The sequence below is a fragment of the Tripterygium wilfordii genome, chromosome 22 (assembly GCF_013401445.1).
Source record: "Tripterygium wilfordii isolate XIE 37 chromosome 22, ASM1340144v1, whole genome shotgun sequence".
NCBI classification, from domain to species: domain Eukaryota; kingdom Viridiplantae; phylum Streptophyta; class Magnoliopsida; order Celastrales; family Celastraceae; genus Tripterygium; species Tripterygium wilfordii.
Genome location: NC_052253.1, coordinates 3056962 through 3074640, shown reverse-complemented (window position 1 = coordinate 3074640; position 17679 = coordinate 3056962). Strand labels below are relative to the sequence as shown.

The 17679-nt window shown below is 36.4% G+C and overlaps 3 protein-coding genes across 8 annotated transcripts; all 3 read right to left on the bottom strand.

Moving 5' to 3' along the window:
* Window positions 1–295: 295 nt before the first annotated feature.
* Window positions 296–2280, bottom strand: LOC119992227 (probable pectate lyase P59). Its single transcript, XM_038838909.1, has 4 exons — window positions 1939–2280; window positions 1192–1843; window positions 836–1078; window positions 296–741 (listed from the first exon to the last, which is right to left on the bottom strand). The coding sequence occupies exons 1-4, from the start codon at window positions 2124–2126 to the stop codon at window positions 517–519; spliced, it is 1308 nt and encodes a 435-aa protein (XP_038694837.1). The 5' UTR covers window positions 2127–2280; the 3' UTR covers window positions 296–516.
* Window positions 2281–2684: 404 nt separating this feature from the next.
* On the bottom strand, window positions 2685–10959 carry LOC119991590 (alpha-amylase 3, chloroplastic-like). The gene is made up of 14 exons (XM_038837927.1): window positions 10839–10959; window positions 10412–10711; window positions 10130–10260; window positions 9932–9986; window positions 9704–9817; window positions 9479–9599; window positions 8460–8815; window positions 7183–7835; window positions 6628–6817; window positions 6279–6385; window positions 5016–5265; window positions 4325–4447; window positions 3699–3866; window positions 2685–3236 (listed from the first exon to the last, which is right to left on the bottom strand). The coding sequence occupies exons 2-14, from the start codon at window positions 10688–10690 to the stop codon at window positions 3078–3080; spliced, it is 2706 nt and encodes a 901-aa protein (XP_038693855.1). The 5' UTR covers window positions 10691–10711; window positions 10839–10959; the 3' UTR covers window positions 2685–3077.
* A 1337-nt stretch (window positions 10960–12296) lies between these two features.
* LOC119991608 (hypersensitive-induced response protein 2) lies at window positions 12297–17671 on the bottom strand. 6 transcript variants are annotated; one of them, XM_038837961.1, is made up of 7 exons: window positions 17570–17671; window positions 17393–17441; window positions 15242–15438; window positions 14291–14411; window positions 13567–13658; window positions 13373–13469; window positions 12297–12950 (listed from the first exon to the last, which is right to left on the bottom strand). In XM_038837961.1, exons 3-7 carry the CDS (start codon window positions 15428–15430, stop codon window positions 12592–12594), a joined length of 858 nt encoding a protein of 285 aa, XP_038693889.1. In that variant the 5' UTR covers window positions 15431–15438; window positions 17393–17441; window positions 17570–17671; the 3' UTR covers window positions 12297–12591. The 6 variants fall into 6 exon arrangements, with proteins under 6 accessions (XP_038693889.1, XP_038693888.1, XP_038693892.1 ...); XM_038837960.1 differs by lacking the exon at window positions 17570–17671 and having other exon boundaries at window positions 17393–17557; XM_038837964.1 differs by lacking the exons at window positions 17393–17441; window positions 17570–17671 and adding an exon at window positions 16420–16571.
* Window positions 17672–17679: the final 8 nt, after the last annotated feature.

Here is a 17679-nt window from a genome sequence, read left to right as displayed (position 1 = left end):
TTGTGTTTGGACCCAGATTCCAGACACATAACCTATATCTAAATTTGATTTAATTCAAGTTGAACAAATTTGGACCATACAAAATTTTGCATAGGCAACATATCAATATGTATTAAGAGTTGAGGCTCTCAATCCCTCTGGTATAACACACAGAACACGTATATAGTATGCCTTCATATATATATATATATATTTATCACCCTCCCTGTGGAACAACCCATTTGTGAAGAAAAAAGAAATTTCTCAAAGTGATCAAAAGTAACAGAATGATCAACCAACAGACCAAAGAAGTATTTCTTGTACTTTCTAAAATTTCTTTGGAGTCCAAAAAAAAAAAGAACTTCTACTTGCCTTTTCTCTCAAGAGTCGAGAAAATTGGAAAAGAAGAAGAAGAAAGAAGAAAATACGAAAAAAAAAAATCAAACACTCTGATCTTTTTTGTTGTGTCAGCCCAGAATGTGCTGTCTACAGGGAGGCTGCTGCATATGGATATGGTTTATGTTTATGACGAATTTACTAACAAGGCTTGCCTACTACACAGTTGAGAGATCCCGCGAACCGTGTAAGTCTGGTTACAAAAGTACCAGGCTTGGCTTTGATCATATCCACCTTCGAGAATCGTCTGCTTGATTTTGGGTGTCCAGATTGTACAAAGTATGCACCATTCATCATCAAATCTCCCTCTGATCTCCATGACCATGACTTCCATACGCTCTCCGGTGAATATTCTCTCTTGGTCACCTAATTCACCAAGAAATTAACCGTTGACAGTTGATACATGAACAAGATATTGTAATGTAACAGGTTATGTATATAACATCAAAGTTTACGGTACCTGTTTAGCGTTAACATTTGGAGGAGCAATGAATCTGTTGCCCTGACTGATAATGGTAGGGTGCTGGCTACCACCAATGGCATACATGAGCCAGTGAGTGTAGTCATTGTTAACTACATGGACGAAACCCCATCGGCACCTTGGCATCCTCTGCACCAATCCTTGGCCAAAATGGTTGAAGGCAACAGTCACTTGCATGATTTGATCTTTGCTGTAGCTGTCGCTTGCACCAAACAACATCACCTGAAACATCCATTAGTTTCGTTAACAACTGCTCTAGCTTGTTCATGTGTATTAGAAACCAGAAAATCCTTAGCAGATGTCCTATAAGTAATGAATGAATTGAATATATATACCTCGTTGTGGTCAGTCATATGACAATTCGAGATGGTAATGGCAGTTGATCCTTGGATGATATCAACAAGACCATCTTTGCCATTAGACATCGAAATATGATCGATCCAAATGTGGGAGGAACCGAAGATGGAAATGGCGTCGCCATCGCTCTGAGTCCTGATACCATAGTGGTCCACCGAATCAGCAATAAGGCCACCATTGCCTGAGACGATGTCATGAATGTGTAGGCCATGGATGATCACATTCTTGATAAACTGAAGAGTCAGACCAGCACCATGAGCAATATGCACATTGGCACCCCTAGCATCGATGGTCTTATCACTTGTCATTATAAGCTCCTGGTTGAGTCTAATGATCATACTACGAGCAAAAATGATCCAAAGTGGTTCCTTCTGGATCACGGCGTGGCGTAAGGTTCCAGGTTTAGGATGAACCATGTCGCTGTCCGAGGCATCAGTGACAACATAAATCCTTCCCATTTTCCCACCAATGGTTTTGCGGCCAAATCCAAGGGCGCAGTCAGCTAGTCTTTTCCGGTTATTAGCCCAGTTTGGGTCGCAACGCCAGCATCTGTCGATGGGGTTTGTGGCCAGGCACTTGCCTGTGTATTTCTTCAAGTTCCTTCTAGTGCTGTTGGTACCTGTCATGGTCCTGCAAGAATTGTTGGAATAAACATGTAATTGGCTAAGTATATTGATTAAAGAATCTAACCATTGTAACATGTAGGGAGAGGGAGAATTCATTACTTGTCGACATGGAAGTTGAAATCATTTACAAGGCCAGCGGGATTCGGGTTGTAAGCGTCTTCTGCCACCTTCTGTGCTTCATCAGCTCTCGACGCCCAGTACTCATCGAATTTGTCAATGTTAGCATGGACAACTACAGCAATGGACAACACAAACAACACAAGGAAGCTTTTGTTTACTGCAGCCATTCTGTTTTCCTTTCTTTGAACCTTTTTTTTTTTTTCTTTTGTTTCAAGCTGGAGATGGCCTAGGTTGGTCCGGAGTGTTAGAGCCTAAACAGGACCAACACCAGAGCCAACTCAAGCCAAAAAAATTGAATCTTCTTCAACAGAGATGAGTAGATCGCCCACCCGAATCCAAATGCTCCTGATAGGCTCTGTTTATATACATATCGACCGGAGTGTGTGCAATGTGTAGTTTTGAGACATATAAGGAGAGGAAAATGGAGAACCTCTAATGAGTTAAATGGCTACTACTAGCTTGTAATTTTCACATTTCTATATTTATCAAGTTGGTAAATTTAGCAGTTTTTTATTTTAGGAGAGTTCGTTTTGGTGGTTGTAATCAACTCGAAATCTTTTGACAGTTCTGTTCATCTTTCCATCCAATGCAAATAGTCTCTCACAATAACAATGTATAGCACTAGCAGCTTCTCTCTGTCAGAAAATCATTTTCTTCAATTTATGTGTGATACAGAATTGTGATGGTTTCTGTCTCTACGGATGTCTATAAGCAAAGAGTCTGCGTTCACAAAAGCTTACAACTGAATTGATTATAATACATCGCCTGCATGTCTATGTTCACAAAAGCTTACAAGTATACTGTTACAGTATCTATTTTGAAAATGTTTCAAAAACTACATGGTGAATACATTTTACAATTATCCATCTCATTTGAAGGCTCAATGACGCATCCTCCATCAAAAATAGGAAAACTGTCGACAATAATATCATCGAACCCCGTCTTGAACCCTTTTTGTGTCATCTTAACAATGGCCAAATAGCTTATGCTACTTACAGCAGCAAACACCACCTACCATAAGCATACTTACATGTCTATGTATTGAAACTTAACGTCGAAGTTGTTCTCTTCTCTAAGAATTCTTCTATTTACCTGAGAAGTATGTGTCACTTGATATATTAAGATGTTTCCCAGACCTTGTAATCTTGTCTCTCGATCGCCAAAGTCCATCTTGCAGGGACACTTGAGGGTTCAAAACTCCCTGGTCCTATCTTCATTACAACTTTCTTGTCAATGATTGCTGCATATACATCCCTTTCTGCCTTGATAATTTTAACCTTATGCAGCACAAAAAATGATGTTCAGGAATAATATTTTGATCAGTTGATCTTTATTATCACTATAGCATATTAACATGGGCACCATAACAGCCATCTCTGAGTCTTAGCCAGAAATATATACCAAAGGGGCAAAAAGCAAAAAATAAAAAAGTGATGCAGAATCGTAAGATCTTGACCATGCAACATAATCATTATTAGAATCTGTTCAGATAATTACCAAAAAAGAAAAAAAATCTGTCAGATAAGGTTTACAAATAATATAACTAAAATCTCAGGCAAGTTTGCATCTTTTGTTCTTTCTTCTTTCTCAACTGATGTTGTTAGCTAATATTAGTTTGAAAGCATCTTATGCTTGTTATGTGCTATAATGAAATTGTACCTTCCTATTTTCTTACCAAAAATTTCCCTCTAACATACACCTAAGCACTCAAAATAGAAAACCCTAATTTCGATACTTACCATACTACGACAGTGTATTTTGTTGCGGTTTCTGACAGAGATGAGAGCTGCAATTTCAGATTGATAATGAGAAAAAATATGGTCATAGAACACAGCTGGTGTTCCTGGGTGTGTCAGGATATAGGCATAGCCTTGCATTTCTTTCCCACTTGGAAATCTCCAATGACCCTTTAGGAACAAAGAATAGATTAAGTAAATATACAAGTTAGAAACAATATTAAAATCTGGGAAACATTAACAAAGTAAGGTCCAGTTTTTGTGGGTATCACATTATAGATGACTCCACTTTGAGAAGGAACTTGCTAAAACTTTTGCATCAACTCTGGGACAAGATTTCAAGTTAATTTACAGATTGATAGTGAAGGAATATATGTTTCTCTGTTTATATAGAGAAACTCGAAATCTATAAAGAATTGTGTATCAGAAACTCCGATACTAAAAAAACTCCCACCATTTGATACAACAATCACCTTATACATAGCACATCTCAGTGTTCACCAAAATGTTAGTTTTACTGTTGCATCGATCTCATCAACTGTCAACGTCCATATATTTCTGTCTCTCCTTATAATTGTAGTCCATGAAATGGCATGATAAAATGAAAATTCAGTCAAAATAGGTCATACCTGAGTAGAACCAGTGTCATGATTCTCTATAAAGGTAACAGCACCAGATGGCCACCATCCAAGCACCCCAGGAGGCTTTCCCTTTTGATCTGACAATCTCCAATATTCACATCTCTCCAATGCCTAAACACAACAAATACAAATCTGTAAATACAACATCCTTCCCCTAACTGTTGCAAAAAATAAATATTATATTTTATATTTTTTCAAGTTTCCTAATCTTAAAGTGTTGCAAGTGCTAGAAAATTCTTAAATAATGCATCAAAAGCTAACATGCTTGATCATATAAGAGGTATCAGCAGAAAGTCGTTGATAACCCAAGGAAGTAAATATATTCTTAGAAATGCCCTAGCAGTTCTTCATTCCAACATGGAGGGATAAAAAATAAAGTGAATTTTCATCATGCTTCGTGTTATGTCTACAAGTAATATCATACAATCTGGCAATCATTTTCCTTCTGTCTAAACAAAACTGAAAACTTGATAAATTCCTACAAGCTCTAGTTATCAACAATTTACATTTGTATACAGCTTGGAAAGAATGAAATCGGATAAGACAAAAACACATGCAGAAGCATGAAGTTATAACACAAATAAAACATTTGATGTAAAGTGATTGGTAAACTCATCAGTTGATCAAATTTCTATGTATTCCAAAAACTCATGTAGGAATCATCTAGATGAGTCCTTACTGAATGAAGAATCCCTTTTGTGGTAACATCAAAAGCACCAGCAGTTCCGTTTGCAGCATTTATCCAGTCAATAATTCTCTGTCGGTGTGCATCTTGATTATGATCCATTTCACCATACGTATAACTGAGGGAGTCCCAATACTCGCCCACAGCAAAATAAGGTTCACTTGAATCCATGTAGTCCTTGACATAGCCACCCCAAAATCCTCTAACAAAATCAAGTCTCCATCCATCATATCCAATTTCTTCTCTGTGAAGCAGATATTACAAGAAAATGGTTAACTCGACAGTGATCTGATGTCATTCAAAAGATCAGAACTGAAGCATAGACCAGAGAGAAATACACTTCAATAAGATCTAAGGTGCAATTGCTGAACCAACATTTGGACTTCGTGAGGAAATTAGCGAACTTGAATAAATTAATGAGATAAAAAAATACCAACATTTGGAGCTGAATAACTCAGCCAGTCCGCCCACATTTTTGCAATAACTGATTAACTGGCAAGGAAAACATTTTGCTGCTAAACCTACTCAGATGACAATGTCCAAAAAGAATCAGACTCAGAAGACCAACTAAAAATGAAATGAACCATGCACATATCGTTTCTCCATAAGGATGTTTACTGGGAATCATATCATATTGACAGACTAACTTGGAACTAAATCTATATAAAATAATTAAAAGCTGTTAAGAACTTGACAACTTCTTTCAGAAATCTTCTTTAATATAATAAATTTCATTGTGCATTGTGCAATAGGGACAAGCTTGCTTGGATATTTGTTCTGTTATATTGTGTAAGACATTGTACCATACTTTCATTAAGTGATGTTAATGAATCCCAAGAGGAATAGATGATTTTGTACAAGTTTGAAATTGATAAGTTCCATTGAGATGGTTAAATACTTAAATAAGTTATCTTCTAAAGGCTCCAAGTTTATACTGATCAATGACCACAGCAGTCAATATTAAGCCCAGTTTTCGAAAATTTGAAAATGCAGATTTCTGTACTCTTATTCAGTTTTTAGAAAAATAGAACACGAATATGGATCAAATAACCATCTCTTTTTGAATTGATGGATGGCTAAGCTCTTTGGAGTGCATTCTGGTCATAGGAAACACTGGAGAACGCTTCTTGATCTATTGATGTTTCTTGGATATATATTAGAATTACACATACACCAACTATGTAATCAGAATAGAAGTAAACAAAGCAATCAAAGAAATTCTCACAAACAACATTAAAAAAAATCCAGCCTACTAACCTCAGCCAGCATAACCATTCTTTGATATCTTCCCTCACAAAATCTTGAGAATGATCAATGTTTGGAGCTGCATGGAAGTTATCCCCACTACTCTTGTTGCCTTTACCCTTTATGACAAAACAAGGTGATCTGGAGTTAGTGGAGTATTTTCAGTGCGCATTAGATGAAAAGAATGACATATCTTTCTGACTAGATAACTTGAATTTGAACTCAACAAAGCCATTATCTCATACCAGCTACATTTCCATTCTAGTAAGATAGTTTTTACCGACTCTAAAATCACATTTGAACAACAACAATTGCATATTATATCAAATAGAACTCGGGTAATGATGAAAATGTCAAATACCTGAAAATGTGGATCATCTGCAACAACTGCACGATCATCCCAATTTAAACGACCACCAAAAATATTCCACACATCATTTTGATTCTTATAGTGTGCACAGCGGTGATTCAAGACAGCATCCCCCAGAACTTTGATACCAACTTCATGGAGTGTCTTCACAAGATCCTTTAGCTCATGAATACTTCCGTATCTAATAACAAAGAATACAAGTCTTGATCAATATGTGGTATTCCGTTAGCTACTATTCTTACAATCAATATATGCACACATAAACATGCAGCAGATACATATAAGATATTTTCAAATATTTCCGCGTGATGCATCTTAACTCATTGTAATGATCTACCATCATTCTAGCAAATGAAAAAAACCACTACAATTAATTATCCAGAATATTATAAGCTTAGACCATTTGACCAAGTACAGGATTCGGTTTCTCCTCCTTCCGGGTTTGTGACAAATGCATGCACATGCAGAGTTACAAATCTAAAAGGATAAATTTCAGAAAAGCATCAGTTTCTATTATTTTCCTCCCTGGAGGTGAAAAAAAATCACCTGGAGTTCAAGTTATATAAATCCTTTGGCATGTACCCCTCAGGTGACACAGACTCTGTTGGTGGGGGCAACCAAATGACAGTGAATCCCATAGAAGATATTTCAGCAGCCTTTCGTTTCAGGTCCATGTACCACTTTCCAGATCTATGAGATTCCCAATTAAAACCTTGGCATAATATTTCGAACCCTGATCCTGTCCTAGAGCATATTCCAACTGATGGTTTCTGGAACTCAGACTCTGAAACAGTTTCCTCTGAAAAGGTAGGGATGAAACTTCTGAAGAGGTTGTAGGCTTCAGCTGCCAGTTTTTCAATTTCCTGAAGAATGCTTTCCTGCGCTTCTTTTGTTTTTGTCTTCCGACTCTTGTCAGATGAAATTTGACTCACCAAGTTTCTTATTTGATTAGTTATTCCTTGAGTATATGCAAGTGGAGAAACTTCTTCGTTTGTATCTGCTGTCTCCGCTTTGCTTACATCAAATTGACGCTGTCCAAGTTGAGAATGCAAGCCACCTGAACCTGAAAGAGGGATATGGAAATCATTTCCCAACCATTTCAACCAAGTGCTTTCGTTTAGCTTGAGAACAAAAAGAAATCCTTCAAGTTCTTCATCCAGAGTAAATAATCCTGAACATCCCTTTTCACCCTCTTTTGGCTGCATATAAGATGTCCACATAAATTTAAAAAGTAGCAGGATAATAGCCATTAAATCTCAAATTAATTGACAACAGTATGCAAGGTGTAGTGAAGATACTCAATATCAAAGCTTCCAACGAAGAAGAGTAACAGAAGGTAGTATGAAGCATATGACTATGCCTTAAACCAGGCTAAATTAGTTCACGCAGGCTGTGATTCCGTGCTGATACAACACCCTTTTTGGCAGACAAATCCACACTTCTAACAAACAAAATTGTCTATGAGAAAATTTATCCAAAAAGATTTCCAGCAGTGGAGAGAACATACTCAGACCCTAATGTATACAGCAAACAATTGAATTTAATCCACTAATCCTCGATAAAGTTAACTTCTACCAATCATAGAAATTGTTGTGGCAACATGTGGATGAAGATTCAACAGTTATACCACACAATTAAAATATGAAGATTGTTAGAAATGCTCCTGGAAAAAAAAAATAACAGCAACACAAACGAAAAGCAGCCCCATGACATGGTTTAGGGGGGAGGAAGCATGTATTACACTACTGGATTTATCCTCCAAAGAAAGAATAACTTTGTACAGGGGTATTAGGTTCTGTTAAATGGAAGTATATGATTGCTACCTGTAATAGAGTGCGCAAAGCCTTGTTCTTGAATACAGTTGTCTTTGGTGGATATGGGGCTTCTGGAATTTCCCAATATTTGGCATCATCTCTGCAAACTCCCCAGTGAACAATTACGTCACCTGGTAAATCGGTCTCCATATACAAAAGATTCTTCGCCCTCTCTGGAGATTTCCAAACCGAAACAGTCAATGAGTTTTCAAAAGCAATTTCTTTTGTGATAGGTTGCTCCTCATAAAATTCTTGTAGGAAGCTTTTCTTTTGCTTGGTATCTTCCAATTCACTGATACTACCCTGAGCTTTAGAAGCGGATGATTCTTCTTTTAGAATTATGTTCAAGAGTGATCGCAGGACTCCTGGGATTATGAATGAGACAGTAAAAGTGTAAAACCATTAGTACATCATGAAAATAAAGGGTAGAGGAAAAAATCAAAAACCACAACCCATATCCCAGAACCCAGAACCCATCTCTAACCAATACTAATTAGGTATGGATGGACATTGTGACTGTTAATAAGTAATCCACTTGATTCAAATTTCCACACTGATCTGTAACAGGACCAAATTATGAGAAGGTACTAAAGAACAGTTTCAGTTTCAAGCACACACTATAGGAGCATGAGTAACATAGTTCAAATAAGGTCACACAATATATGAAAAAGGAATGCAAACAATGAACAGAAATCAAGAAACTAGTAGCCTCTCAATACTGGTTAAGTATTTAACACTATCCAGAAACGAAAACAAATACGGATAGTTCAACCGATTTTATTCCTCTCTGCTTAACTCATAGTTCTAGTAAGTCAAGCACGCTAAAAAACCTGATCTCATGGACAGAGCTTCTTGGGAACAAATAAGATTATTAACCTTGATCAGGATGATCTTCCCCAACTGTGTTACCCCCAGTCATAAAAACACAGAACCATATTGAGTATAATCTGTTCTGGGATTAGATCCAAAATATCAAAGAGAAAATATGTGCAATAATGACAGCATATGATGGCTAAGCCTAAGACTACCTTTCCAGGGACAGGAGCCCCTTTTTGCGCTAATCATGTTTCCATCATCTTGAAGGTCGTCCACAAGAGGCACTTTAAAATCTCTCCCTCTATGTTGATACCATGCTCCAGTTTCTTCATCCTGAGACACCAAAATACCCAAAAATATTGGGGAAAGAATGGTTTACTGAGAGAACTAGCATAAACAACTTGCATGCTCAAAAACAAACTGTTAAAAATTAAAACCTTCAGCACGAAATTTATTCCTGCAATTTTAGCTTTGGGAATGACATCAATCTTCACTTCATAAAATATATCTTGCTCTGATGATTTCTTCAAAGGTGTCTCTATTGCATAGTCCTGGGGAAAAGAAAATATCGATGATAAGGCAGAAACAAGTATTAAGTGTTTTTGAAACTTTTTCAGCCATGTATCTTCAAGATCAGTGATGGGATAGTAGAAGCCAATGCATACCCTGATTAGAATTGAACCGGGAGGTCTCATACTTTTAGGAGGTTGATCCCATTCACTGCAAAATTTGGAAGATTTGTCACTTAATAATCTTTGAGTATTCAATATCTCAGCAATTATTAACGATTAATTTTGAAGAAAAACGGAAAACAGAATTTAACTTGTTGCTTTTAAATTTCAAAGTCAAAAGAAAAGCTAAACCTGCCATTATCTTTAATATGAGAAACTCCCCAGTGAAGAATCCACTTCCCTGGAAGGTTACACCCTATACTAAGCACCCAGGTGCCCTGATCGTTCCCTTGATCTAGTCTGAAGAAAATCTTCCCCTCCGCCTACCAATCCATATCAATCAAATTGCACATATAATAAGACAAAAACGAAACAGTAACAACTGATGAAAATCTTCTCAGAAACCCTTAATCCCCTCAGCAACCAAACACACAATAATCAACAGTTTATTGCAAAAGTAGAGCAAGCTCCAACCCTTTGAGTCCTTGTGAGCCGGAAGGTCTCCTTGAAGGATACATCCGTGGATTGAAAGGTATTGAGAACAGCAGCATCGGTGGAGCTATCTCTGACGGGTTGGGCCCTCTGATGAGGCTTGAAGTTACAGAAACTTGCGCCATTGGAGAATAACTTGATGGTCTTGGAGCGAAAACTCAACAAAGGAGGATTCAACAAATGCGAATTTCGGGGTCGGATTCTTGGGAGCCTCTGCGTACGCGAATAAAGGAGCAGAGGCTCTGTCGTAACGGTCGACATGCCACGATCGATCCCAAAACTCTGAACAAAAACAGAAACGATGTGAAATAGAAAGGAGAGGAGATATATATATATATTATATATATATATATACACACATACACACACATATATCAATATATGTACATGCAATGAGTATAAACATTACATTGGCTATCGGTGATTTGTTCGTTCTTTCCTGCTCAGATGCCAAAAAATAAAAGGTGCCACGTTTACGTTTTATTTTTATTTTTGTCTTTTTGTTTTCTTTTGGTCTTTCTCAATTGCACGCATCTACAGTGGCGGAGTTGGGATGGATTGTCATTGGGGTCGCACTTTCTATAATGATAAACAATTATATACCAAAATAACCTATTAAGAGGACAAAATCATATTAGTTAAAATAACCCAAATAATCATAGTCATAAAAACAAACATATTACAATTTGATAAAAAACAAATAAAATATTACATATATTAATTTTTTTTTTAAAAAAATTGAGTGGGGTCACTTGACCCCACTCCACCCGCCTATCTCCGCCACTGCGCATCTAGATAGAGGTGGCGGAGAATATGATAGTAGTTTTTTGCGTAAATATTTGTCAAATCAAAATCCTTTTTCTTAACAACTTTGATTCCATCTTTGAAATTGGATCCAAAATACAAACAAAAGAAGAACATGTAATAATTTGATATGGTAATTATCAAATAAAAGAAAAGGAGAGTGAAAGAATAATAATTATCTCATTGATTTTGTATATCACATACCATGGCCATTGTACAACATATATAGAGCTAAATATTCAACGGCTATAATACAATGGCCATTGTTGATTTTGGTTGGTGTACATGCAGATATTCTCACACTCTCCCTCAAACTCAAGGTTGGGTTTGATACTTAAAATATGGTTCAAGTCCCAAATAACATAATATCCGTTTTGAGTTGTTCGATTTCTGTGGATACATCATACTCGCATGACTTTGTCTTCCCAAGAGGTCTCACATCTCAATAATGCTCTCGTAGAAGCACGTTTAACTACGGAGTTACTACGAGATATGAAAAATCATCGAGAACGTTTGTAAATCAAAGTTATTATGAAATGACTCCTAATACGTTTAAGTGAATACTCCAAATTGTTTTTATTTTATTTCTCTTTCCGTACATAATCAAAGGATGGAAAGATTCTTCAAGGGTATCAAGTCCCATAAGTGCATAATAAATATCGTCAAAGCCTAATATTGAGGAGGAAATTAAGTGAAGCACTCCAGATACAAAAGGATGGAAAGCGATCGATTATGTAGTCGTTAATATTCGATTGATTAGTATGAGGTTATTGACAAAAAAGATTTATCTAAGTCACTTTGCTTCCTTTTGTCCAAATTCCTTCTCTCCCTTTTTTTTTCCAAATTTCTTCTCATTTTGTCCAAATCACTTCCTTTTTTCGAATTTGTAAATTTTCTACCATGACATCATTCATACGGTAATTTAGTGCAAATGTGCAAGAATTGAGAATGGATAATGTCAGAATTGGATTTAGAAACTAATTTCCATTTATGATGATTAGCGTAGTAATGGCAATGTGTTGCAAGATCCCGGTGATTCCATATTGCCTTCTCCATTCAAAAGTTATGGCATCCTATCTTCAGGATTTTAGTATAAGCAGAAGAACCATATTTACATAATTACATGAGTTTGTCACAACACTTCAGAAATATACCACAACCCAGTTTAATAGGAATCTATACACAAACAATAGTGTGCTAACAAGTACCTCTGCAAATATAAATCTACTACTAAAACCAAGTAAATGCATCTCATAGTGCTGCTGCTTTTCTTATATGCTTTATTTTTTGCCATCAAATCTCCATATACAATACAAACCTTCATAAACCACATGTCCAAGTTGGATCTTGAACTAGCACTAAGTAGTAGTGTTTGCTTGAAGAAGACCATCCCTTATCTGTGCAGCAATGTCCTTCACAGCACCTGGTCCATGTGGGATGAACACAGAGTTGGACTTTGAGGATGCACCAATCTCCTTCATTGTGTCAAAGTATTGGGTCACCAGAACCATGTCCATGACATCTTTTGATGTTGTCCCTGGTACATTTTCAGAGAAGGCAAGCACACTGTCCCTCAGCCCATCAACGATAGCTTGGCGCTGCCGAGCTATACCAAGCCCTGCCAAATACTTTGACTCAGCATCTCCTTCTGCTCGCTTTATCTGCAATATCTTCTCCGCTTCAGCTTTCTCATTTGCAGCCAACCTCATTCTAGCAGCTGGTCATTGCCATTATAAAACAAGCATTTAGCAGCTGATTATTATACAATCAAGAACATATTACAACTATGGATGAAGGAGGACAAATTTTTTGATTTTTGTGCAGTGTTCTACACCAGAATCTAGTACGGGTAACCAAAAATTTTGACGGAGCACAAATGATCAACCAACTACATCAAATTATCACTACTACATATACAGTATACTGCTAAAAAAATACTACGGATGTGCATTAACATTCATATTTCCACTTAAAGAAAGACTTCATATTCGTATAGCACCGCGTAAATAAACTTGTAATGCGCAAAACTTGCACCCCTCATTCATAGCATGAGCATATCATCAATACCTTATGACTCATCAGACAAGCAAATAACCTGTCAAAACTATAATCCAAATGCATGGGTTGTTAAATAGCTACCTGCATTTATTTCATTCATTGCTCTCTTCACATGCTCATCTGGTTCAATATCCACAATAAGTGTCTGAACTATCTCGTACCCATAATGCGACATAGCCTGTGCATCCACAACATTAGAAATGAAAAGAAAGTTAAGTTTCAGTGTTCGAGTTAGTCAGTTGCATCAATCCAGATAAAGCAAGACTGAAAATTACCTTCTCAAGTTCATCTTCCACAGCTTTTGCTATATCATTCTTCTGTTCAAAGGTTGAATCCAGGTCCAACTTTGGAACACTTGCCCGAATAACTAACCACATATATGAGCCAATCAGTTTCTCATTAATGTATGATTTAAATATCTGGGACTAGGATGATCTTCCGGTACAAGTGCTCTTCAAAACTAACCACATAAATTTCCCCTCAAAATTCAAAATATAAGGAAATAGAAAAATTTTCTCTTTTTGACATTCTACCTTCCTAGAGTATTTTGATTGGAACGGGGAAAAGAGCATATTTAAAAGTATTTCCAGAAATGACAGTTGAATTTAATAACCCCTCCCAAAGCTGCATCATATAAAGTGTCATACTGCCATTAGAGGCAAGTGCCATTAGAGGGTAAGATTACCTTCTATGGATAATAACCTGGTTTTGAAAAACTGTTTCAATGTTCTTTGTCCATTATACACTTCAAAGTCCAACTGAATGACAATTGTCTGATTTTTAGACAAATATTCCCTAAAATCTAAGAATTTAAACACACACATGAACATAATGATGAATAACAATAAAAATACTAGAAAACAGCGCCAAAAAAAAGAAGAATCTAAATCATGTAGCAGCAATAGACAGGTAAAATTGAACCCCACAATGCACATGAAGAAAGAACAAAATATGAGCAGAATTAAGTGCCTTGGATTTTATTAAGCTCGACATCCATACCATCAAAGACATAAGCTTGGATCTGTGCTCTGGTATTACTCAACTTATAAAAAGCATCAGACGCCTTTTCTGCTAAGGCTCGGTATTGAATGGAAGCCACCACAGTAACAAACACATTATCCTGAAGAGATATCAATAGTCAAGAACCAGCGGACCATCACTTGGCAACATGTAAGCAGTTCAATATTTTGAAAAGTGAAAACTGGACAATGCATGCATACATAGATTCCAAGTTCCATATTGACTCTGACAAAAGCATTCATGATTTAATGACAGACAAAAATATTCATCAGAATCACCTTGCAACAGCACCAGTCATCTATTAATCCAGACAAACCATGGCAATAGTAGACTGGCTTTCTTTCTTTTTCTTTTTCTTTTTTAATTTGAACTTTCTATTAAATACATATTTAACTACTTATGCATACAAAGAACAACAGTTACAACACACACAGCGACCTTTCATTTATTTGATATAAAATGACCATAACATAATAATTTTGTCCTCTCTACTTCTTACTATTCTGATTTTTCAATTAAGTATAACATGATGTATGGCTAAAAAGTTCAATTGGAAATATAACTGGAACCATCTAGGTTTTCAATTTGATGCTGATCTGGTTTTCAGAACATCACTTCTCTCATATTTCAACCGTGCAACTTACCCCCCAAGATATGAAGGGGGTGGAGGAGGGAAAAAAAGAACATCACACGCCCATGGGCAAAAGGAAAGAGACAACCTAAGAATTATACGCTTAAACAACTATTAATTCCGGTTTTGTCATTGGTAGTTACAACAGAAACCTCGTATTTCATGTACTTCATAGAAGTTGAAGAATAAAAGAACAACTTCATTCAAATCCAGGTGCTTGAAAAAAATTGAAAATAAAAAACAAGAAAAGCTTTTTGTTCAGAACTGCTCATTTGATGGCTACTAAATCTGCTACAAACCTTGGTTTTGGTCTCACATCGAACATCCAGCTGCTGTACACGCAAAGAAAGGTGACCAGCTAACTGGCTCCCAAGAAACCAAGGCAAACAGTGACAACCAGGTTCAAGCACATCATCGAATTTCCCAAAGGTTTCTTTGATTGCTACATTTGATTGGTCCACTTGAATACAACAAAATGCTTGTCCCATTTCTGATTCTGCATATTAGAGTAATTTTTCAGAAAATAATAAACTATATTAGTATTTAAATGGTCAAGAAATAATTGAGTTTCCAAACAATAAGTCAGAACATGCCATTGTAGAGGTGTATGTCAATAGCAACATCACAGAAGAATCTTCAAAGGCCAAAAGGAATATTTGCTACAATAAATGTTTGGGGAAAGAGTTTTCAATTCACAACCCTTGTTGTTCCTTTTTTTCCCAGATATCCAATAAAGCTTATCTGGCTACACACAAAACTATAGATGGAAGGGGGAAAAGCCGCAAGCATCACCCAAAAAAAAATATTTTTAATCTATCCACACATGGCTTCATCACAAATCTGAAAATCCAATACCAGAAACTGAGACTAGAAACACAACATAAAGAAGACCAGATATTCAGATCCCACATCAAATCAAAAAAATAGTCAGGAGGCTGCATGAGGAGTTAGGCTACATCACATGATACTCGAAATAAGTTTTACCCAAACATACAGAAAAATCAGAAGCAACAAAACATTGTGTTTTATTGAGGCATACAAAAGCAGGTTCAAAAGTTGTAACTCGGAAATCTCATTGCGATATCAGCTACAGAATACCAAGACGATGACAAATCGAGAATATTAAAATCGGATATTCCTATATTCTAGAAAAGTTCAGAAAAATAAATCCCTATCCACAAAAAAATGAACAGAACAGAGCCCGATCGCACGTATCAGATTAAGGACAATCAGTAGAACCATCCACCGCCAAATGATACACAAATGTATGATACCCCTTCTATTGGTAAAGGCAAAACATGAAAATAAAGTTTTGCACACCTTATAGGATGTCAGAAAATCATGACAGGCTCTAGCAGGCAAGTTTTGCACACCTTATAGGATGTCAGAAAATCAAAACCGGTTCTAGCAGGCAAGTTTTGCACGCTATTTCAGAGCATCTATAAAATAAGAAATTCTGGGATCCTACACACCTTACCTCGGTAAACTACAAGATAAGATGCTGATATATATCAGCCCTTCATCTCACTTAAGAAAGTTGGGGCCTGGGGGTAACTTATCTAGGATAATTCATTGCTTAACACCAAATAAATAACTCCAATATCCAAAAGGTCAATGATAGAGTGGTCCAGAAAAATTAATTTAAAATTCTGATTTTCTATACATCAGTATTGACTATTGACCTAACTAAACTACAAGATAATAAAGAGATAATCCAGCTCATCATTGCACCGAAGAAGATTGATGGTGACTTAGATAGCTCCTCACATGAAACCAAATTAATGCTGCCAGTGTTGAAATGGTCAATTACAGAGTTGTCAAAGAAATAAAGAACTCTAAAAGATCACATTCTACAAAACAATACAAAACTAAGCACTTTCTATGGACCAGCAATATCCAAGTTGTGTGAAGAATATATCAAATTATATGATCTGGAAGTATATGCACAAGAATAAACATATCAAACAGTAGACAGTGCAAGGGGGAAAAAAAAAAAAACCTCATGACTAAGGATCCAAGAATCAACATCCTAATCTGTTATAGCAAACAGTGCAAGAATTAGACAAGCTTTCATCTCTCAATTTATAAGAGGATCACAATTCCCAAAAGTAAACCATAACTCTTAGATCTTTTAAAGAAGAAGGGTCAAATGGATTCATAGGGATTCATATTGAAATTTAGAAAAGAAAAATCAACTCATCTGTTAATTGTCAAACTTGAAAGGCAACAACCAGAAAGGAGAGCGAGAGCTAACAAAGAAAAATCACACAAGAGGATCACAATTTCCACACGGAAACCCTAACTCTTAAATCTTCTTCGATGTATTGAAAGAAACAACATCCATAAATCAAAATTTTCAAAAAGAAAGAGGCTCAAATGGAATCATATCATCGCAATCGTACCAATTCCAAGCAAACAAAATTGAAAGAAGAAAAGAAAATTCAACTCACCTGTTAATTGTCGAACTTGAAAGGCAACAACCAGAAAGGAGAGCTAGGGCTAACAACGAAAAAATACACAAGCTTTAAGCTGGTAAAGCGAATGGAAACACGCGTAAAGGAAATTGAATTCAGAGGAAGGGCGAGAGTAGCTTCCAAGAAAGGCCAGAGGAGGAAGTTACAACTTACAAGGAGGTGTAAGGAAACCCAAAGTGAGGCCGGCAGACCCGCGGCTGTAGTTTTCGGCCCACAATTTTTTTTTTTGAGGTATGAATATGTTTTTATCCAGTTTACAAGTT

What these genes read in the sequence shown, in the direction of transcription:
- LOC119992227 (XM_038838909.1), bottom strand. Translation starts at nt 2,126, where the DNA reads ATGGCTGCAGTAAACAAAAGCTTCCTTGTGTTGTTTGTGTTGTCCATT. An exon ending in TTCAACTTCCATGTCGACAA is followed by an intron (nt 1,844 to 1,938) that starts GTAATGAATTCT and finishes CAATTCTTGCAG; the next exon opens with GACCATGACAGGTACCAACA. An exon ending in ATATGACTGACCACAACGAG is followed by an intron (nt 1,079 to 1,191) that starts GTATATATATTC and finishes TGGATGTTTCAG; the next exon opens with GTGATGTTGTTTGGTGCAAG.
- LOC119991590 (XM_038837927.1), bottom strand. Translation starts at nt 10,690, where the DNA reads ATGTCGACCGTTACGACAGAGCCTCTGCTCCTTTATTCGCGTACGCAG. An exon ending in CCGGTTCAATTCTAATCAGG is followed by an intron (nt 9,818 to 9,931) that starts GTATGCATTGGC and finishes TCTTTTCCCCAG; the next exon opens with GACTATGCAATAGAGACACC. An exon ending in TTATATAACTTGAACTCCAG is followed by an intron (nt 6,818 to 7,182) that starts GTGATTTTTTTT and finishes CTTTGTTATTAG; the next exon opens with ATACGGAAGTATTCATGAGC.
- LOC119991608 (XM_038837961.1), bottom strand. Translation starts at nt 15,430, where the DNA reads ATGGGACAAGCATTTTGTTGTATTCAAGTGGACCAATCAAATGTAGCA. An exon ending in CCAAGCTTATGTCTTTGATG is followed by an intron (nt 13,659 to 14,290) that starts GTATGGATGTCG and finishes ATATGTGGTTAG; the next exon opens with TTATTCGGGCAAGTGTTCCA. An exon ending in AATGAATGAAATAAATGCAG is followed by an intron (nt 12,951 to 13,372) that starts GTAGCTATTTAA and finishes GGCAATGACCAG; the next exon opens with CTGCTAGAATGAGGTTGGCT.